This window comes from Oryctolagus cuniculus, chromosome 5 (genome assembly GCF_964237555.1).
Source record: "Oryctolagus cuniculus chromosome 5, mOryCun1.1, whole genome shotgun sequence".
NCBI lineage: Eukaryota > Metazoa > Chordata > Mammalia > Lagomorpha > Leporidae > Oryctolagus > Oryctolagus cuniculus.
The window spans coordinates 2,426,988-2,447,849 of record NC_091436.1 but is presented as its reverse complement, the minus strand read 5'-3'; the positions used below and the strand labels follow the sequence as shown (position 1 = coordinate 2,447,849).

General features: G+C 62.9%; 1 protein-coding gene across 4 annotated transcripts in view; it reads right to left on the bottom strand.

Annotated features, from left to right (window-relative positions):
- Positions 1–907: 907 nt before the first annotated feature.
- RPS6KA2 (ribosomal protein S6 kinase A2) overlaps positions 908–20,862 on the bottom strand; it is a 299,653-nt gene continuing 279,698 nt past the window's right edge. For all 4 annotated transcript variants that reach the window (XM_070073285.1, XM_070073284.1, XM_070073287.1 and 1 more), the window contains 7 exons: positions 17,620–17,709; positions 13,245–13,403; positions 10,704–10,865; positions 7,119–7,195; positions 5,354–5,471; positions 3,987–4,124; positions 908–3,267 (listed from right to left, as the gene is read on the bottom strand). In XM_070073285.1, coding sequence (XP_069929386.1) covers positions 3,142–3,267; positions 3,987–4,124; positions 5,354–5,471; positions 7,119–7,195; positions 10,704–10,865; positions 13,245–13,403; positions 17,620–17,709 — 870 coding nt within the window. In that variant the 3' untranslated portion in view covers positions 908–3,141. The remainder of the gene's footprint in view (positions 3,268–3,986; positions 4,125–5,353; positions 5,472–7,118; positions 7,196–10,703; positions 10,866–13,244; positions 13,404–17,619; positions 17,710–20,862) is intronic.

Sequence of the window (20,862 nt, the reverse complement as noted above, 5' to 3'; positions counted from 1 at the left end):
TCCGGCGCCCTGACCGGGACTAGAACCCGGTGTGCCGGCGCCGCAAGGTGGAGGATTAACCTATTGAGCCACGGCGCCGGCCCCAACTTGCTTTTCTACAGCCTCTGGCACCCTCCGGGCGCTGGCTGGGTGTAGCAGGAGGCAGGGCTTCCTGGGCATTTGCTATTCGCCCTGAGATTCGCCCATGAGAATTCTCACACGAGCCCCGCGGATGTCGGGAGAGGCCCCTCCCTGCTGGGGGAGCAGACACGTGCACGCCAGTGTTTGGTGCATGAGTTGCTGCACACAGCTGTCGTCTCCTGCCCGTGTCCCCGAACCCACAAACAGCCACGCTCCTCCCGGGACTGTGTGGAAACACACACCTGCTCTCCACCCCACTCACACTGCTGCGTGACACCTGCACACATGAACTCAGACCTCCACACGTAAGACATCGTGTGCATCACACACACCCCTGTAAATACAAGTGATGAGGAAACCCATACACCCCACATGCATGCAATCACACATATACACACATGATGCCTAGACACATACACATGAATGCATACAGCCACACAGATACACATGATGCACACACACCTCCACATGCATGCAGACACACGCGCACACGCAATGCATACTCACACACCCGCACATGCATGCATGCAATCTCACATACATGATGCACTCACTTCTACACATGCATGCAATCACACACACACACATGAACGCATGCAATCACACACACAGACCCGTGGCTCAGTTCGTTGCGACTGCGATGCTGCCATGGCAGCGGCAGGGCCTGGCAGGAGCCCAGGACAGGGGAGGGACATGGGGTGAGGGTTTCTCTGTGCATCGTTACAGGTTACAACATAGAAAACCCAAAGGTTCTTGTTACGCTAAAAAAAAAAAACACCCACCACACTTCATAAAACCCAAGTTTATTCAAAAAAATCTATTCAGAAAGTCTGGAAAGGATAATAAATATCTGTACAGTGCCGCCCGCCTGACACATGACGTAGGGAGTGGGACACAGGACGGTCTTCACCGCGACGTGACAGCGGAGCTCGCGGCGAGCGCTGGGCAGGGGCAGGGGGCGGAGACGCGGGGTCCAGAGCCACCGTGGTCCCCACGCTCCCAGCCCGGCCGACACTCGCGCTGTGGGGTAGGCGAGGGTAACATGACGCTCGGGGAGGCAGGCCAGGTGTGCTGCTCTGGGCTCACAGCTCTGGCTGACGTGAGGCCCGGCCACCACCGCAGACACGAGCACACGCACATTCCACCGTCACGCACAAGCCTGCCCCACGCCCTCCTCGGGGGGCGGGCTCTCCAACGGTGGGGCCGGGCCAGCTTTCTCTCCAGCAGTGGGTGGCCTGTGCAGGGACCACGCGGCGCTGTTAGAGAACCCACAGACCCCGCGGTCTCTCGGTCCTGCTTGGTGCTGGCGAGGGGGTGTCTACAATGCCACACGTGCACGGCCCTCATGTGCAGGTGCGCAGGGCCCGCGGGCTGAAAACCGTGCGCTGCCACCACTCACACGCCACAGGCCGCTTCGCGCAGGGCTTCCGAACGTGACAGAAGTGTGACTCTGCCGACCGACGCCAGCTGACCTGTTCCGGGTGGCGGCAGGGGTGAGAGGTATCTGACAGTCTGCGCCCAGCCTGGCTGCGCCAGTCGTCCTCCGAAGCCCGCTGGACCCAGGAGGGGACAGGATTCCGGATGCGGGGTTCCTCTGTGAGCTTGGTGTCCGGAAAGTAAGGCCATTTGGGCGGGGGTGGGGGCAGCAGAGGTGCAAGCACACACGGAGGGAGCCGGGCCCGGCCACTCACTCCACTGCTTCTCTCTCCCTCCCTAAGAGCCAGCCGGCCTGAAGCCGAAACACACACGTGTGCACGCACACACACAGATGGGCCCGGGGCCGAAGACTCCTGCAACAGGCGGGCGAGGGGCTCGCGAGCTCAGGACGATCCGCTTTCCCCCAGGCCTTTAATACGAGAACAAACCACCCGAGACCCCAGGCCCAGAACGGCCGGGGCGGGCCGGCGGGGTCAGCTTCCCAGTCGCTAAGGTTTTGGTTGTCTGAGGGGAGCGCAGCCCCTCGCGGAATCTCTAAAGCTTCGGAGACACAGTCATGGTTGAGGTCTGGAGACAGTGAGACCAAGCTAAGGAATTTTTTTTTTTGAGTGAGGTACTGCAGTGGTGGAGCTGGAGGGACAAGAACCCAGGAAATAAATACGCGGCTTCTCAGTGCAATCCCGGCCGCCAGGGACAGGAGCCGCCCCACCCCAGCTCGGCGGGAGGGCGAGCAGGTCCCCGGGGGCTGGGGAGAGGGCCCCCTGCCCAACCAGGCCAGGCCCCAGCCTCCGGGAACGGGCACAGCACAGCACTGCCAGGACCCCGTCCACGGGAAGACACCCACGCGGCGGACACGGCACACTGGCTCGGCTTCGGCATGGCACATGTCTGTGGCCGGCCGTGGAGCAGGAGTCGCGGCAGCCACGGTTTTCCTGAAGGCGAGCAGGGGTGAGTGCAGCCAGCCGTGGCTGTGGGCAAGAGGGAGGAGGGGTCCAAGCTCTCTGGAGCCTCTGGGCACCTCGTGGCCACCGAGGGGCCCTCAGCACAGTGGCCCTGCCTCCGCAGCGCAGCCAGCACCCGTACACGCAAGCTCTGTCCTGATCCCTGGCCCGGCTCTCCTCTCGCCCAAGTCAGAGCCGGAGGCAACGGAGACCACCCGGCCGCAGCCAGGGTCTGGAGCCGAGATGCCAGGGGCTGGCCTCACTTCTCCCACAGAAGCTGGGACGCCCGTGTCGGGGCCCCGCCACACTCCCGCTTCCCACTGGCAAGCTGCTTCCTGGGGAATGCAGACATGCTCGAGGAGAAGACCGGGGGGCTCCGAGGGAAGCCCGGGCCCAGCGGTGACGCCAGGAGACTGGGTTCATTTGGTTTTGCTCAGGACTAAGGGAGGAGAGCAGGTGGCAAGGTTGGCACAGCGAGGCTTCCCGGAGTCTCCGCCTGGGTCCCTCCAGGGCTGGAAGAAAGCACAGGGGCAGCGGAGGCCGGTGCTGCCTCCAGGCTGGACTTGCGGTCGCCCCAGGCGCTGTGTGCGGGACCCGACGCTCAGCAGGTGCAATGGGCGGTGGCCAGGCGTCAGGCTGGCTGCTACAACCGCGTGGATGTGAGTCTCTTCATGCCCCGGCGCTGGGCCAGGCTGGACGACAGCACCGGCTCCAGCCGTGGGGCCAGCGGAGCTCTGTTCAGTGCAGAGTAGGTGGCGGCCATCGCGCCCTGCAAGACCAAGGGGAGGGCGGGGGCTGAACACGGTGAGTGAGGAGCTGGAGCCACGGGGAAGTGAGGCCTCCCTCCAGACGGGGAAGTGAGGCCTCCCTCCAGATGGCGGAGTAGGGAGGGCACGAGGCTGGGTGGTGCCTGCCACACCGTGGGCCCCGTAACAGGCCCCCTAAGCCACGTGGCCATGCCGACCCCACAGGGTCCCTGAGCCTGTGGCTCCTGTTTGAGGCCTGTGTGTGGCCCCCAGGGTGCAGTCCCCCAGTCCTGGAAGGGGGCCAGGGGCCAGACTCGGCCAGCGCCTGGGCCTGAGCACACCCCAGGCAGCTTGGACTGATTTGGAGGGCCGGCTGACCCTGGAGGGGCTCCAGCTCCTTGGAGGGATCCAGAATGGACAGCGCGGGGGACAGCCTGCACTTCTCAGAGGGGACCCTACCCAGAAGACTGGGCTGCTACCCTGTACGTGAGAACCTCGCACACGAGGGCTGCTGCTGGCCCCTGGCCTGGAATGGAAGGCTTCGGAGCTTGGGCTGGGGTGGCCACAGCACCCGCCTCGGCCTCCACGGAGGCTGTAGCTCACTCAAGATCTCAGCGTGGGACGAAATACAAAAGCGAAACGTCAGGGGTAGCTGTGCCTGGGACCGTTCCTTGTCTCGAGGCCCCGGGCTCTCTCCTGCATTTCCCACGCCCCGGGAGGCTCCCCCACTGCTCCGCCGTACCTTCACCAGGTGCACGTCTTGTCTGCTGAGCTGGCTCTGGGACAGGTACTCCCTGTTGACAATCCAGGGGTGCTTGAGTACTTGCACGGCCGTCAGGCGCTGCTGAGGGTCCACGTGGAGCATCTTGGACACGACATCCTGCGGGGGAGGCGGGGGAGACTGTCAGGGGGCGCTGGGCTGGGCAGAGCGCTACCCACCTGCCTGCGCCAAGCCCAAGCGCCGCTCTGAGAGTGTGGGCACACTGGGGCCGGCCGCCAGCCTGCAGCAGGTGAGCAGGTGCACGGCTCTCAGACCTAAGTATCGCCAAGGCCGCGGCCGACCTGGCTAGAGGAAAATCGCGTGTGAAAAGGCAGCTGGCGTAAGTAACTTCCTGAGACGCTGTTTCAGAGAGAACCGATGTCTCTCCCCAGCGGAGAAGCTGACGTCCTCAGGACCCCACAGACAGAAGCCGTTTCACGGCCGCACCGCCCTAGGAGCATTCAGAGCCCGCTCCCCCACCACGGGCGCCACGTCCTGCAGCCCGCACACGCCTCTGTGTCCGCGGGCTCACCCCCCGTCAGCTGGGTTCCCTGCCTGATTGCAGAGTAATGACCATGACACACGAAAACTGGGTTCAACGGAGATTCCTGTGTTCCACGGTCGTCCCAGCCGTCCCCGAGGCCAGCACGGCAGACAGTGCGCACCAAGACGCAGGAGCTGATGCTGAGTAAGCGCCCGGGAAGACCCAGCAGGGGGCGCAGTGGTCCCCCCAGGGGCCTGTGCTTCCTGTGGTCTTCCCACCACCTGCGCGAGGGAGAAAGTGACTGCAACACGGCCGCTCCCGCACAGCTGTGGACCCCCGGGGCAGCCACGGGGCAGCGTCACCGAAGGGGTGGGGCAGGCCTTGCGTGTGGCATGTTTGGGCCGTGGCCAGATATCCACGCAGCTGTGGCTGGGAGGCGTTCTGTAGAAGAGACTGACAGTGGAATCTGTGGGTTCCCCAGCGTGTGCCGGCCTCCGGCGGCCCGCGGAGGTCTAACCAAAGACCGGGCTCCCCCGACAGCAGCGGCAGCCCTTGCCTGCGTCTCGGGCTGGGGACCTCCCTACACGCTTTAGACGCTCCGGCCCGCACAGTCACGGGAGACACTTGGCTTAAAGGAAAGTTCCGCTCCGCCCTGCTGTCTCTGCCTCCGTCTCCCAGGGGTTCCACCTCTCCGGGCAAACCCAAGTGATACGCTAAGGCAGTAGAACGTGCTGTAAGACATTTTTGCAAAGGACTTTTCTGTTGAAAGGCTTAGGGGAGCCGTTTATGGCCCGCGACGTTAGTACAGGTGCACACACAGAGCACCTCTGCGCTGGAGGGCGTCCCTAGTCCTGCACGCGCTCACCTTGGCCGCCTCAGACACGGAGTCCCAGTTGCCCCCAGAGAGGGCGTACTTCCCGCTGCCGATGCGAGCCAGGATCTCCTCGGGGGTGTCCTCCGGTCCGTTTGCAAAGGGGGTGAACCTGTGTGAGGAGAGGACTCATGGCAGCGCGCGTCCACTCATCACCCACGGTGACGTCCACGACGCAGCACTTGCACCCGTGAGCAGGACGGCTCTTGTCTCCCTGCAGTGCCGAGAGCCAGGTCACAGCAGGCTGCGCTTCCCGCCAAAGGCTGCGCCCCTCCCCGTGCCTGGCCAGCGCTACGGTCAGCGAGGCAAGAGGGGGAAGTGCCATGGAGCCCACGGCTGGCCCTGGTGGCAGGGAGGGATGGGCTCTCACGGTGGTGGTGTGGTTAGAGGGAAGTCTGCCGTTGGCAGTCTGCGGGACCCATGGTGGATCTGCCACTCACTCTGGGTTTTCTCACAATTAAGATTTGCACCTCAGTTGCAAAATGGGTAGAAGAACACACTCGCGGTTATCATGGTGGTCGTGTGTGTGGATACAGATGAAATGCAAGGGACAGGGCCTGCCGTTCGCCTGATGTGTGGTCCGTGCTCATCCCATCGGCCCTAACATAAGCCAGCGCCTGGGGACGCACCCTTTCCAAGAGACAGGGTCACAAGATTCTGAGAGCAGACGGGGCTGAGGGCATGCTGCAGGAAGCCCAGAGTCACCCCAGTGAGGTTGCAGGGGGCGCTGCACACCCTGCCTGGGCCACGCAGGCCCCCACGCCCAGCCCTGCCCCTTCAACGAGGGCCCAGCAGCACTGTGTGCTCACCTGCCCTGGGGTCAGCCTCTTGTCCACCTGCTACAGAGAATAGGGATGGAGGGCTGGGGGGCTGAGGGTCCATTTCTCTTATTCATTTTTTGTCCCTGCTCAAGTTTATGATAATCTTAACAATGTTAGGAACCGGGGACTCTTAGGACCCTGGCCCCGCCTTGCTTGAAGGAACCATGAAGGGGGCCAGCGCCGCGGCTCACTAGGCTAATCCTCCGCCTTGCGGCGCTGGCACACTGGGTTCTAGTCCCGGTCGGGGCGCCGGATTCTGTCCCGGTTGCCCCTCTTCCAGGACAGCTCTCTCTGCTGTGGCCAGGGAGTGCAGTGGAGGATGGCCCAAGTGCTTGGGCCCTGCACCCCATGGGAGACCAGGAAAAGCACCTGGCTCCTGCCATTGGATCGGCGTGGTGCGCCGGTCGCAGCACGCCGGCTGCGGCGGCCATTGGAGGGTGAACCAACGGCAAAGGAAGACCTTTCTCTCTGTCTCTCTCTCTCTCTCACTGTCCACTCTGCCTGTCAAAAAAAATAAATAAATAAAAAATAAAATAAAAATAAAATAAAAGATTTATGAAGGAACCATGAAGGGTTCAGGGGGAAGGGCCCAGGGAGGGGGGAGCTGGCAGAGCGGCCTCTGGCTGTCACAGCTCATGTCTCATCCAACAGACCGGCCCTGGCTCCCTGCTTGTGGGATGGCCGCCTCCCCAGATGCCACGTGACCCTGAAGTTCCGGGGGGCAGCCATGTCGCCACCGTCTAAGGGAGTGGCGCCGAGTCGTGGAGAGAACGTTGGTGAAAGACTCGGGCTGTGGTCCGTGAGCGGGGTTTGGGGAGAACGCACGGCTGAGCTTCCTGTCTTTGGTCCTGAGCTGGGTTGAGGGAGTGCACCCCAGGCCTGGGCAGGTGTCAGGGGAGCCACGCCTGGGTCCCAGAACCCTGCGGGGCTGTGCATACCCCGCCAGCATGGTGTAGAGTAGGATCCCCAGACTCCAGACGTCGCACGCCGCATCATAGCCTTGCCGCTTCAGGACCTGGGGGTGAGCACGGGCGACAGGTCAGCACCTCACTGCACAAGTTCAAGGTCATGACAGGTCTTCCCAAGGGGCCCAGAAGTAGGTAGGTGTGCACACAGTGGACAGCACTGCTGGGTCCTACGACAGGGTATGGTCAGTTCCCCCCAGAGCTTGCTGGATCCGTGACCGACAGACTGACCAGGAGGTACTAACAGGGCAGAAGCATTTTATCACAGTAAAATATGTAGAACGCAGAACTCAGCAAGACCATGCACGGCGCTGTGTGGCCACCACTGTGTCCACCCATAGCACCTCACTGTCTTCCCGACCTGAAGCCGCCCCCCGTTCCGCCCCCGCTCCCCTTCACAGCCCCCCAGCACCCAGAGTCCAGCGTTCTGCCACTGTCACCTGGATCCCGCCAGGGACCTCACGTGAGAGAGTCACCAGGCACCGTCCCACGCGCCTGGCTTTCGTCACACGGCAGAATGTGCTCAGCTCCTCCGTGGAGCTGGTGCCAGAGCCCCCCCACCCCAAGGCCGCCAGGGCTCCCGTGTGGACGTCCACCTCGTGTCGCCGTGTGCCATCCTGCCCGGACGGACGTTTGGGCCGCTCCCACTCGGTGGCTGCTGCGATCCAAGCTGCCGTGGCCATGCTGGGTCCTTGCCCGGAAGCAGAACCGCGGAGCCGCAGTCGTCCTGTTCACTTGTTTGAGGAACTGCTCGGGCAGGAGAGCTTTCTTGTGTATTTACTTTTTTTTTTTAATTTTTTTTTTTGACAGGCAGAGTGGACAGTGAGAGAGAGACAGAGAGAAAGGTCTTCCTTTTTGCCGTTGGTTCACCCTCCAATGGCCGCCGCGGCTGGCGCGCTGCGGCCAGCGCACCACGCTGATCCGAAGGCAGGAGCCAGGTGCTTCTCCTGGTCTCCCATGGGGTGCAGGGCCCAAGCACCTGGGCCATCCTCCACTGCACTCCTGGGCCACAGCAGAGGGCTGGCCTGGAAGAGGGGCAACCGGGACAGAATCCGGCACCCTGACCGGGACTAGAACCCGGTGTGCCGGCGCCGCTAGGTGGAGGATTAGCCTAGTGAGCCGCGGCGCAGGCCATGTGTATTTACTTTTTAGACTGTATTTATTTGAGAGGCAGAGAGGCAGACCGAGATGGATCTCCTGGCTCACTCCCCAGTTGGCTACAATGGCCGGGCCGGGGCGTGTCCAAAGCCAGGAGCCAGGAACTCCATCCAGGTCTCCCACGTGGGTGCAGAGGCCGACTCCGGCCTTCTCAGGTGCAGCAGCAGGGAGCTGGATCAGAAGCGGAGCAGCCGGGACTGGACCAGCCCTTGAGAGGGGATGCCGCGGCTGCAGGTGGCGGCTAAGCCCTGCATCACCGCGCTAGCCCAGACAGGGGAGTCTCAATGTGGCCAGGATGACGAAGTTCAGCACTGGGAGATGCTGACGCACGGATGGTGAGTGACAGTGGAGGCAGCACAAGTGCTCATGGGAACGCAGGTTCAGTGCTGAACCAGGAGAGCTGGGTCCTCGCTCCTTCAGGACGAGAGCCAGGAGCCCGCGTGTCCACCAGGCTGTGCAGAACAGGGGCTCCCGGGCTCCGGGAGCTCGCAGGAAATGTGTACCATCAAACAATGCTGCAAGGCGTCCAAGGCTTCTCATCCCAAAGTAAGTTTACCTTTGAGTTCCATTTTCCACAAATTGTTTTTCCTTCAAGATTTGTTTGTTTATTTTTTTGAAAGGCAGAGTTACAGAGAGGCAGAGAGAGAGAGAGAGAGAGGTCTTCCATCCACTGGTTCACTCCCCAAATGGACACAATGGCCAGAGCTGGGCTGATCTGAAGCCAGGAGCCAGGAGCTTCTTCCAGGTTTCCCACGTGGGTACAGGGGTCCAAGGACTTGCGCCATCTTCTACTGCTTTCCCAGGCCACAGCAGAGAGCTGGATCAGAAGTGGAGCAGCCAGGACTTGAACCGGCACCCACATGGGATGCCAGCACTGCAGGCGGTGGCGTTACGTGCTACAGCACAGCGCCGGCCCTCTACAGCCTTTGTGAGATGCCCTTGAGTGTGCCGTGTGAACTGAATGCTCATTGCCCGCAGCTCATTGGCTGGGAGACCTGAGAAGCCGCTCAGCCCTGCGCTTCTGCTTCCTGAGCCTGTGCGGTGGCAGTGAGCGCCCGCCCGCCTCCCAGGGCCAAGGAGAGTCGGAGCGGAAGTCACCCGTGAGAGAGGCCGCGTGACCGCACCGGGCTTTCCGTCCCCGACAGGCTCACTGCTCTGGAGAGCAGAATGGCCGCTCCCTACCCCCAGGACGCGCCCTTGGCACGAGGCCTGTGGAGCTGAAGACGGGCGAGAGACAGACGCAGGGCCTCTACTCGCACTGTCTGCCCCGAATCAGGTCCTAGATCCACACTCAGAGGGCTCACGTGAGCACAGAACCGCACACGCTCCACCCCCCGCGTGGCTGAGCTGCGCCTCCAGCCTCGCCCTCCCTCAGTGGCCACCCTGAGGCCCAGGGACCCTCTCCTGTGCTTGTCGCCACTCTAGACAGTCTCTGCCCTGTGTGGAGGCAGCTGTGCCCTCCAGGGTCGGAAGCACCTGCATGGTGACTGCCCACGCCCGGCGACGTCCGTGTGGGAAACGCACGTCCGTGGGCCCTCTGCTGTTCCCTTCCTCCAGCTGAGAACTGGGAGCGCCAAGGGAGACGTGATTTTCCGTCCTGACGGCACCATCCGTGTTAGCACTGACTGAATACGGCACTGACCGAGGCTTGGAACCAGATGCAGCTCCGGTGTCGGGATGGCCCTGGACAACCTACGGCGGCGCCCCACCCCCATCCACTGCGGGGCCGTGCACCCCCGACACCGGCACAGGAGCCTCATCGTCTGCAGCCACCGCTCACAGAGGCTGCCCCTCCCCTGGCACTCGGTCTGCCGGAGCAGCTCTGAGCCGGTCCTGCTGGCCGCCGGGAGGCCCTGGGCAGAGCCTGTGTCTATTTTCACGCCGGCCCCCGCCCCCCCCCCCCCCCCCCCCGGCCCGCGAGCAGCACCCGCCTCTACTGTTCTCCTCCACGCACCATCTGCGCTCCCGAAGCTTTTCTAACAAGCCGGTCACGTGCACACCCACGACGCAGAGTCAGTCCCGGGGCGGGGGGGGGGGGGCTGAAGGGGGCGTGCCCAGGGGGTCCTCGGGGGGAGGGGCCCCGTGGAGGTGCTGGGCTTCCAGCTGCAAAGCCCCTTGGAGCCTCCTGGAGCAAGAACCGGGATGACCGCAAACCCGCGGACTTGAGCGTCCCCCTGTGCCGGCACAGAGCGCGTTCTGAGCGTGGGCGGGGCCCAGCTCCACGCTCCGGCTGTAAAAGGAGAGGGCGATGGAGCCCCGTGCTCAGCCCCACCCATCACAGCCTCATCCAAACCGTCTCGGCCACGTGAAAACGGGGACAGGAAACGACGGAGGTGCCCGTGGCGGCGAGCCCGGCAGCCGGCCCCTCCTGCCTCCCCGCACGGTGCTCCGAGCCCTCACCTCCGGGGCCACGAAGTTGGCGGTGTAGCAGGGCGTCATCAGCAGCCCGTTCTCCGCCCGCAGCTGCTTGGCGAAGCCGAAGTCGCAGATGCGGATGGACTCGGGGTCCCCGGATTCGTCCACGTACAGGATGTTGCTGGGCTTCAGGTCTCGGTGCACCACCTGGAGGGAGGAGTGCGCCGGAGACGGCGGGAGGGACGCGGTCAGAAGACGAGGGCTCCGCTGGCGGGGCCCCCACGACGCCCGGGGCGCTGCAGGTAAGAACCTCAGCCTTCTAACGGCCCTGGGAGCCACCCCTCTGCACTGAGCTCCTCACAGAGCCGTGCCGTCACGGGAGCTGACGGCCAAGTCCTGCTCCGGAGACAGGGACTAATGACGTCAGCTGCGCGTCCACTGACAGCGGAGGGCCCAGAGAGAGGACATCAAAGCACCCGGGCTCGAGCCACCTGGGAAGTCCCTCCGCCTCCGCCGTCTGGGAAGAGGGAAACGTTGCTCCCCCTTCTCTGACGCGGTTCCTACCCCGTTCTGTCTTTCTGGCCCAAGTAGGCTCAACCTGATCGTCAAAATTATCTTCTCCAGAATCCAAAAGTTCCATACAAAGAGAGGGTGAAGCGGGGACTCCAGCCGCTGCCAACAACGGGGCAGGCCTGTAGCTAACACCTGCAGATCTGTTACCCAGGGGTTTCCAGGGTTCAAGGGCTGACACAGCGTGACGTTACGGACGACGGACCTTCCTCCCCTGACCAGAAAGGGATGGAACGCTTCCAGGGGGAGACGACGGGGTGGGCAGGGAGTCAGTGAGGGGGAGGAGCTGAGGGTGGCCAGCACCCATGCCATGTGCACCTGCCACCTTCCTGTTACCTTCCTGCGCATCTGACCCTGCTGTGGACTCGCACGCCCACTCCTCACCATGCCAGGACACCTGCCCAGAGATCACCCTGCAGCCCCCACCCCAGCCCAGCCTCCTTTGCACACACAGTCAGGCCCTGCCCTGAGCACCACACCTCATCCTATAACAACGACGACCCAGCCTGGGTGGGGCCAGCCCTCCCTCACGAGGTTGCCCACGCTCAGGTCCGAGCGTGCACCATCCCCTGCTTCCCTGCTCAGCTCTGAAGACGAGGAAGCCGACGAAGGTTCCGCTGGGAATTGCTTCCTCTGTCACCGGCAGGAAGCGGCGCTGTGAGCCCTCCCCCCCCCCCCCACCAGTCCCTCAGGTCCCTGCCTCTCCTGGTGAATGATGACAGGTGCACCTGTCGGTGGTGGGGAGGGGGCAGGTGTATGGGGGCAGCTGCACAAAGGAAAGATCATGGTGGGTCCCAGGAGGGGGCAGGGAGGACTTCGCAGCGGCACGCACCGTCAGCTGTGAGGCTGCGCCCATGGCGGGCACAGATAAAGCACCCGGCATTGTGGGTGCACAGACGCACGGGGGAAAATGGACGGGAACTGAGTCCTGGCACAGTCGCTCTGCAGTCACACCTGTGCTGCTCAGAGAACGCCCCCTGGGGGCAGGGACAGCTGTCACGGGGGCAGGGGCAGGTTAAAGCCAGGTGCTCATTTGGGGCACAGAGTGAGGTGTCCTGAGGGCACAAAGGGCTGTGATGAGGCCACAGGGAGAGCCTCATGGGGCGTGAAGCCCGGACATCTCCTTCATCCAGCAAGAGTCCAGGCAAGGGGTGGGGGCACCGCTGGGGCACTCCGGTCCCGCAGGTGAGGAGATGGAGGTCTCCGTTCCATCACCTCCCGCGCTGAGTCCAAGCAAATCTGCAAACAGCCAACCACAGGGCTCGTGGGAAAAGCCGCACATGCCCCATGCTCCAAGCCCACAGGGTACCACACGGGGGCGCTACGGGGCGGTCCTGGAGGGAGTCTGCTGCCTGGAGCTGACTGCGTTTTAAGAGTGCCTGACCTGGCTCACACAGCGGGCAGAGGCAGGGCTGCCTGCTCCCCGAGACACGCAGGGAAGAGGAGGAGGACAGGCGCCAGGCATGGGGCCGCCTCTGGGAGGGGGTGGCCTCGGGCAGGATGTGTCTCCCTTCCGTGCTCCGGGACCTCACTGTGCAAGGCAGGCGCCCGGGTCTGGGATTCTGAGTCTGACCCCCTGGGGCACACGAGGGCTGCGTGGACCCTGGCAGCCACTGCCACTCCCACATTGGTTGGCAAATCCGACTTTATCTATCGCAACTGACGGCACAGAGGAACCCACAGAGCCGACCTCAGCGAGGGCCTCGCCGCCCCAGCCTGCTGCTGCCCGAGAGAGAACCCCAGCTCTTGTCCTTCTGCCACGTCTCTAACAGCCTCCTGCGCTCTGTGAAGGGAGCCTGGCTGCCCCTCCGAGCCCCTCCGCTGAGGGCGTGGGGGCCGCGGGTTCCGGATCTGCTGGTTTTCTCCTGCTCCTGCGTCTTTTCTGAGTCCACTTTACAGGGCCTCCTCAGAATCCCAGGTGGGCCCCTACAGCCTCAGGGAGACGGATCCAGAGACGCAGGCGTGGCGGGAGGGAAGGAGAGCCCGCCCGCCCGCCCGCCCGCGGCCGGGCCTCACCCCCTGCGAGTGCAGGTAGTCCATGGTCTTGGTGATGGTGCACAGCACGCCGCTGGCCTCGCGCTCCGAGAAGCACCTCTGCCGCAGGATGCGGTCCAGCAGCTCCCCGCCACGCATCAGCTCCGTCACCAGGTACACGAACTTGCCGTCGTCGTAGACCTGGGGCCGAGAAGGGGCACACGGACCTCAGGCTGCCGCGTCACCACCGCCTGGGCCGGATGGTGCCTGAGAAAGAGCCCAGCTCCGGACGCTGCGGACGGGAGGAGTCAGGGGGACAGACCGGGGTCTGCGACCCGGGGAGCCAGGCAAGACCTGTGCAGAAAAGGAGCGCCTGGGCCCCAGCCGTGCCCGAGGGGCCTCCTGGGGCGGTCACAGTCGGGAGCCGAGGGTGACCAGCGGGCCAGGCCCCAGCCGTGCCTGAGGGGCCTCCTGGGGCCGGCACAGTCAGGGGCCGAGGGGGACCGGCAGGCCAGGCCCCAGCCGTGCCCGAGGGGCCTCCTGGGGCCGGCACAGTCGGGAGCCGAGGGGAACCAGCAGGCCAGGCCCCAGCCGTGCCCGAGGGGTCTCCTGGGGCAGTCACAGTCGGGGGCCGAGGGGGACCGGCAGGCCAGGCCCGCATTGGGTTAGGAGGAAGTGCACCATCTCACGAGGCCACCGAGCCTCTGCAGGGAGACGTGAAGACTGAGAAACACGACTGCCCGGACAGCACTGATCACGCAGAGCCCAGGGGCAGCACTCTGCAGACGGCAACGCAGCAGAGTCCTGGGGTGATGTGTGCACAGTCTGGGGGTGATGTGCAGAGTCCTGGGGGTAGGGGGTGATGTGCAGAGTCCTGGGGGTAGGGGGTGGTGTGCAGAGTCCCGAGTGGGGGTGGTGTGCAGAGTCTGGGGGTGATGTGCAGAATCCTGGGGGTAGGAGGTGATGTGCAGAGTCCTGGGGGTGATGTGCAGAGTCCTGGGGGTAGGGGGTGATGTGCAGAGTCCTAGGGGTGATGTGCAGAGTCTTGGGGTGATGTGCAGAGTCCTGGGGGTAGGAGGTGATGTGCAGAGTCCTGGGGGTGATGTGCAGAGTCTTGGGGGCAGGGGTGATGTGCAGAGTCCTGGGGGCAGGGGTGATGTGCAGAGTCCTGGGGGCAGGGGTGATGTGCAGAGTCCTGGGGGCAGGGGTGATGTGCAGAGCCCTGGGGGTGGTGTGCAGAGTCCTGGGGGCAGGGGTGATGTGCAGAGTCCTAGGGGTGATGTGCAGTCTTGGGGTGATGTGCAGAGTCCTGGGGGCAGGGGTGATGTGCAGAGTCCTGGGGGCCGGGGTGATGTGAAGAGCCCTGGGGGCAGGGGTGATGTGCAGAGTCCTGGGGGCAGGGGTGATGTGCAGAGTCCTGGGGGCAGGGGGTGATGTGCAGAGTCTTGGGGGCAGGGGTGATGTGCAGAGTCCTGGGGGCAGGGGTGATGTGCAGAGTCCTGGGGGCAGGGGTGATGTGCAGAGTCCTGGGGGCAGGGGAGATGTGCAGAGTCCTGGGGGCAGGGGTGATGTGCAGAGTCCTGGGGGTGATGTGCAGAGTCCTGGGGGCAGGGGTGATGTGCAGAGTCCTGGGGGCAGGGGTGGTGTGCAGAGTCCTGGGGGCAGGGGTGATGTGCAGAGTCCTGGGGGCAGGGGTGATGTACAGAGTCCTGGGGGCAGGGGGTGATGTGCAGAGTCCTGGGGGCAGGGGTGATGTGCAGAGTCCTGGGGGCAGGGGGTGATGTGCAGAGTCCTGGGGGCAGGGGTGATGTGCAGAGTCCTGGGGGCAGGGGGTGATGTGCAGAGTCTTGGGGGCAGGGGTGATGTGCAGAGTCCTGGGGGCAGGGGTGATGTGCAGAGTCCTGGGGGCAGGGGTGATGTGCAGAGCCCTGGGGGTGATGTGCAGACTCCTAGGGGCAGGGGTGATGTGCAGAGTCCTGGGGGCAGGGGTGATGTGCAGAGTCCTGGGGGCAGGGGTGATGTGCAGAGTCCTGGGGGCAGGGGTGATGTGCAGAGCCCTGGGGGTGATGTGCAGACTCCTAGGGGCAGGGGTGATGTGCAGAGTCCTGGGGGCAGGGGTGATGTGCAGAGTCCTGGGGGCAGGGGTGATGTGCTGAGTTGCCGGGGTGTGTCCTGTTGAGAAGCACGTCTTGGCTTCGAAGACCTGGAGGATGGCCCAGTCTGGTGGGCCTGGTGGGCCTCGGGGACACGTGTGGCTGCTTTGGGCAGCACCTCAGCGCCAGTTGTCCCAGTTGTCCCAGTTGTCAGGACACAGCGCCCAGAGCTGAGCTACGCATCAGAGCAGGGCTCTTAGAAAAATGCAGCTTTGTCCACACTGGCTCGAACGTCACAAACTCACTAAAGAACAGGACCACACACTGCGGTGACTTTCATGATGAGCTGTGAGTGTAGACCATGTGCACGCTGATCGCTGTCTACACTGCAGCCCACGGGCACTCCGCGTGCTGGGACAGACTTGTGCAAAAGGGAGGCGGGGCCTAAACACCAGCATCGCTTCGTCTGAGGGCTTTCAGAGAGCATTACTAACATGACTTTTTTTTTTTTTTTTGACAGGCAGAGTGGACAGTGAGAGAGAGAGAGACAGAGAGAAAGGTCTTCCTTTTGCCTTTGGTTCACCCTCCAATGGCCGTCGCGGCCGGCGCGCTGCGGCCGGAGCACCGCGCTGATCTGATGGCAGGAGCCAGGTACTTCTCCTGGTCTCCCATTGGGTGCAGGGCCCAAGCACTTGGGCCATCCTCCACTGCACTCCCTGGCCACAGCAGAGAGCTGGCCTGGAAGAGGGGCAACCGGGACAGAATCCGGCGCCCCGACCGGGACTAGAGCCCGGAGTTCCGGCGCCGCAAGGTGGAGGATTAGCCTAGTGAGCCGCGGCGCCGGCCGTCGGACTCTGAACTTAAAAGATGTAGAGTTATTTTTGAGTTTTCTTGAAATATTAGAAAAATTATTTCTTTGAAAAGTATATACGTATATGTATATGTGTTTGTGTATCCATATACGAGTGTATATATATATATGTATATGTATGAGAGAGACAGACACACACACACAGAGACAGAAAGAGAGACACACACACACAGAGACAGAGAGAGAGAGGCACACACACACACAGAGACAGAGACACACACACAGAGACACACACACACACACACAGACAGAGACACACACACACAGACACACACACAGAGACAGAGACACACACACACAGAGACAGAGGCACACACACACAGAGACACACACACACAGAGACAGAGACACACACACACAGAGACAGAGACGCACACATACACACAGACACACACACACAGAGGCAGAGAGAGACAGACACACACACACAGACAGAGACACACACACACAGAGACAGAGAGACAGACACACACACACACAGAGACACACACAGACACACACACACAGACACACACACACAGAGAGACACACACACACACAGACACACACACACACAGAGGCGCAGAGAAAATCCTGTGTACTGGTTCACTCCCCAGATGCCTGTAGCAGGCAGGGCTGGGCCAGGCCAAAGCCAGGAGCTGGGGACTCCACCCAGGTCTCCCACGCGGGTGCAGGGGCCCAACCATGGGAGCCATCGCGTTAGCTGGAAGCTGGCACGGAGACTGGAGCTGGGCCTGAAACCCAGCGCCTCCCACTCGGGACGTGGGCGCCGGTGTGACAGGAACGCTGCACCACGGCCCATCCCAGTTTGGTGTCTGTCTGTCCGGGTCATGAACTCCGAAGCTCTGTCCTCGAGAGCACGAGCATTGTGTGCTCATGGACTGGGAGCCGCGGATCCCAAGCGCACGTGTTTGAAGCACAGAGGGCTTCACGCTGGATGGTTCTTGTCTGTGAGTCAGCCAGGAAATGGCCGAGTGCTCGGCTTGGGGGTGGCGGGGGCCCCACCCGCTCACACGGTCCCGTGGGGAGTGAGTCCCGGAGCCCTCGCCCCCAGGGACCCCAGGCAGGGAGGGCGCCCCGGGCTCGGGCTCTGCGTTCACGGCTCCTGCTGGGGTTTGCAGGTGAGGGGGAAGCGGAGAAATCCGCCTGTCTCATCCCCTCCACCCACAGCCACACCCCTGGGCCTTGAGGGGGAGCTCCACCCCTCCCCTGGCCCACGGGAGAGGACGGGCAGGCACCCAGCAGAGAGGGCCGGGGAGCTGCGTCCCCGCTGGGATTAGGGGTGACAGGGAAAACACCACGCGTGGACTACAGGCCACACGGCGTCCCTTGCCTCCTCCCGCACGCCTGCACCCGTGACCTGGGGAAGCCAGCAAGGCGCGTGAATGACGCGGGCAGAGCCGGCCCGGCAGCCTCGGGCGCGGCATGGCGCGGTGCGGCGGGCTACACTTACGTCCTTGAGGGTGATGATGTTCGGGTGCTGGCCGTATCTCAGGAGGATCTCGATCTCCTCCGAAGGGTCCCTCTTGCTCTTGTCGATGATCTGCAAGAGACGCAGCACGTGGCCCTGAGAGGTCGCCCCGTTTCCCGGCGGCACCCGCTGGGTCCCTGGGGCCTGCAGTGTGGCTAACCTTTGGCCCCGGCTGGCTGGAGCGGGTGACTCGCTGTCCCTCCGGCCTCACACTCAACCAGAATCCTCACCGGGGGCTCTTGGTCAGCCCTCTCCTCATAACAGCTGATTTGCATTTAGTGCAATGGGGTGTAACCCTCAGACGCTACTTTGCAGGTGTCACAGGCCCGGGCGTGGACGGCTGTGCGGGGGACGCTCACGCAGCCACCAGCAGACAGCAGCAGCTCTGTCCCCGGTGGGCCCGGACGAGGGCTTCCTGGTTTATGTCTGTCTGGTCACCCGCACAATAGAGCAGGAAGCAGAATGAACTGCACAGGGGAGCTGCAGGACACAGGTGTGGAGACGGGCAGGCGCAGCAGGTGCATCTGGGCTGTCGCTGTTTGAAGTGGGGAAAGAACGCAAGCAGGCAGTTCCCTGTGCACGCGCGGAACAACCCCGGGAGGAAGAGGGAAAACCGAGGGGCTTCGGCTTCCTGTGGGCGGGGAGACCGGTGGCTGCAGACCCTGCCACGTCCACACATCCACTCCCGGACCTCTGAGTTACGTGAGGCCTCGTCCACTAAAATCGACTATTTCAGATGTGGTCTATAAGGTAAAACACGAGGACTATGTGACTAATGAATCTGGGACGACAAATGATTGACTTGATTTTATGCCACAAGCTCTTTCAGTGCAAGTCTTAAGCGAAGCTGGATTTATGATGGTAAGCATTTATGAACAGTCGGCTGTTAGACACTTCACCTTAAGATGTTACTGGTATTTTCTTATTGAATTTTATTTTTTTCACAGGGAGGGAAGGGAGGGGGAAGAAGAGACACACACGTACAGGGAGACAGAGACAGAGACAGAGAGAAGTAGGGGGAGGGAGAGACAGAGCGCCCGTCTGCTGGTTCACTCCCCAGACGTCTGCGAGGTCTGGGTCTGCGCTGGGTCTGCGCTGGGGGACGCCAGGGTCCAGGAGCCACCTCCCTCATGGGTGGCAGGAGCCCAGCATCCGCCCCAGCAGGGAGCTGGAGTCAGGGGCTGGAGCCGGCAGCAAGCCCGGGCACTCGGGTATGAGACGTGGGCCGGACGCCAGCTCCGAGACCTGACTTCAGAACACATCTTATGATGACTAAAACACACATGTGCAAACGTGCGGCATGCCGATTTTAACAGGACGTTTAGCATTTAGGGGAATGGAAGCGGTTTCTGGTCCAGGCCCCCGGGGGCACGAGCCCCGCCCAGGGAGGTTTGCTGTCTTTCAGCCACCGTTGACGGGAGGGAGCTCCAGTGGCACGGGCAGCTCTGACCCTGCATCACTTACGGGCACTTGGACCTGCACGACTGGAGGCTCCGCTCCCACAGAGGCCCAGCCCCGAGCCGGCCTGGCCCAGCCAGGCCCTGGCTCCACCATCTGCCCTCCAGGGGTCTCAGAGGCCCCCTGACCCCTCCATCTTTGCTTCATCAGCTGTAAAAGCTGGGACGACAACGTGCATCACCCCAAGTCCTTGTCGGGATTTAGAGTCCCCTGGGTCCCCGGGGCCGACAGGAGCTGCTCTCGGCCCTGTGATGAGCCACAAACGCCCTGCAGCCCCAGGGAGGGGCCCGCCATGCCCACTGTCCCCACACACCTCTCTGGTTCTCAGCGCGGAAGCTCCCCCTTTACGGTGGTGCCATGGAGTGGGGAGGTGACCAAAAATGAAGCCAGGAGTAGACGTCTTGGTTGAAGGCCCCAGAAAAAAAATCAGATGTCACACACCAATGGGCAATTAAGAGAAGAGGTGTGGCTGGGGTTTCAGGGACACGCAGTGCCCCGCCGCGGCCAACAGAGGGCAGCCATGGGCTCTCGAGACCCGCAGGGGACCAGAGCAGCCCTGGCCGGGAGAGGCAGCCCTGCAGAGGCTCTGGGTGCGAGCAGAGGTGTGTGTGGGGGTGGGGGCAGGGAGGCCCAGCCCCAGGCCCCTCGCCCTCTGTGGCATCTCTCTGGCTGGCAGGACTGCCCTGAGGCCACTGGGCAGGGCCAGGCATGCGGAGGTGGGGAGGGCAGGCGCCAGGCGACACGGGGACCCCCAGCCGGGAAGGCCCATCCTTGGGGCACTGTCAGAACTGTCATGTGAGGGCCGGGGCTGTGGCATCTTAGGCTAGGTCTCTCACTGTGGCGCCAGCATCCCATATGGGCACTGGTTCACGTCCCGGCTGCTCCTCTTCTGATCCAGCTCCATGCTAAGAGCCCGGGTAAGCAGTAGAAGACGGCCCAAGTGCTTGGGTCCCTGCACCCACGTGGGAGACCTGGATGAAGCTCCTGGCTCCAGCCTGGCTTAGCACTGGCCGTTACAGCCATTGGGGAGTGAACCAGCTGACAGAAGACCTCTCTCTCTCCTGCTCTGTCACTGTAACTCTTTCAAAATAAATAAATCTAAAACAACAAAAAAGAGAACTGGCGTGTGGCCACCAAGGACTTTGCTCCTTAAGGGGTCACTTTAGCTTCTAATTAGGAGAAGCCCTGAGCACAACACTGCTTTATCTCTGCTATGCAGCAAAACCGCCAGTAGATGGCGCTTGTCCCCAAGCCTCTGCTCCCCGAGTGGATGCCCACACACTCCCACGAGCACGAGGAGGAGCAGGGTGGCTGAGGGATGCGGCTCCCCCTGGTTTTTCTTGTTCTCATCTGGTGACAGCTGTGTGGGAAGGGCACCCACGGAGAGGGGAGCCACGGGGCCAGCCACCACCACGGCTGGGGAAGACTCACCTCTGACGGACGGCACACGGCTGCATCCACGTTTGTGGAAGATGGAAGGAGAGGTTCAGCTTATTTGGGTGCAAAAAGTCCTTTGAAATTCATGCATATGAGGAATGGCCCGGGCGGCCCCGGAGACCGCGGCTTAGGGGCGCGGTCCCCCCCGTCTTTCGTTCACGGGTTAAGCACCAGCTTTACCCAACTGTGGCACCGGCCGGTGGGGCTGGGAATCGATCGGCGAGAACCGGGCTGCTGCAGGAGTTCCAGGGATGCAATCAGGGGCCATTACACGGAGACAGCGCACGGACGCGCACGACCAGCGAGCTCCCCGCCCCCGTGCCCCGGCTC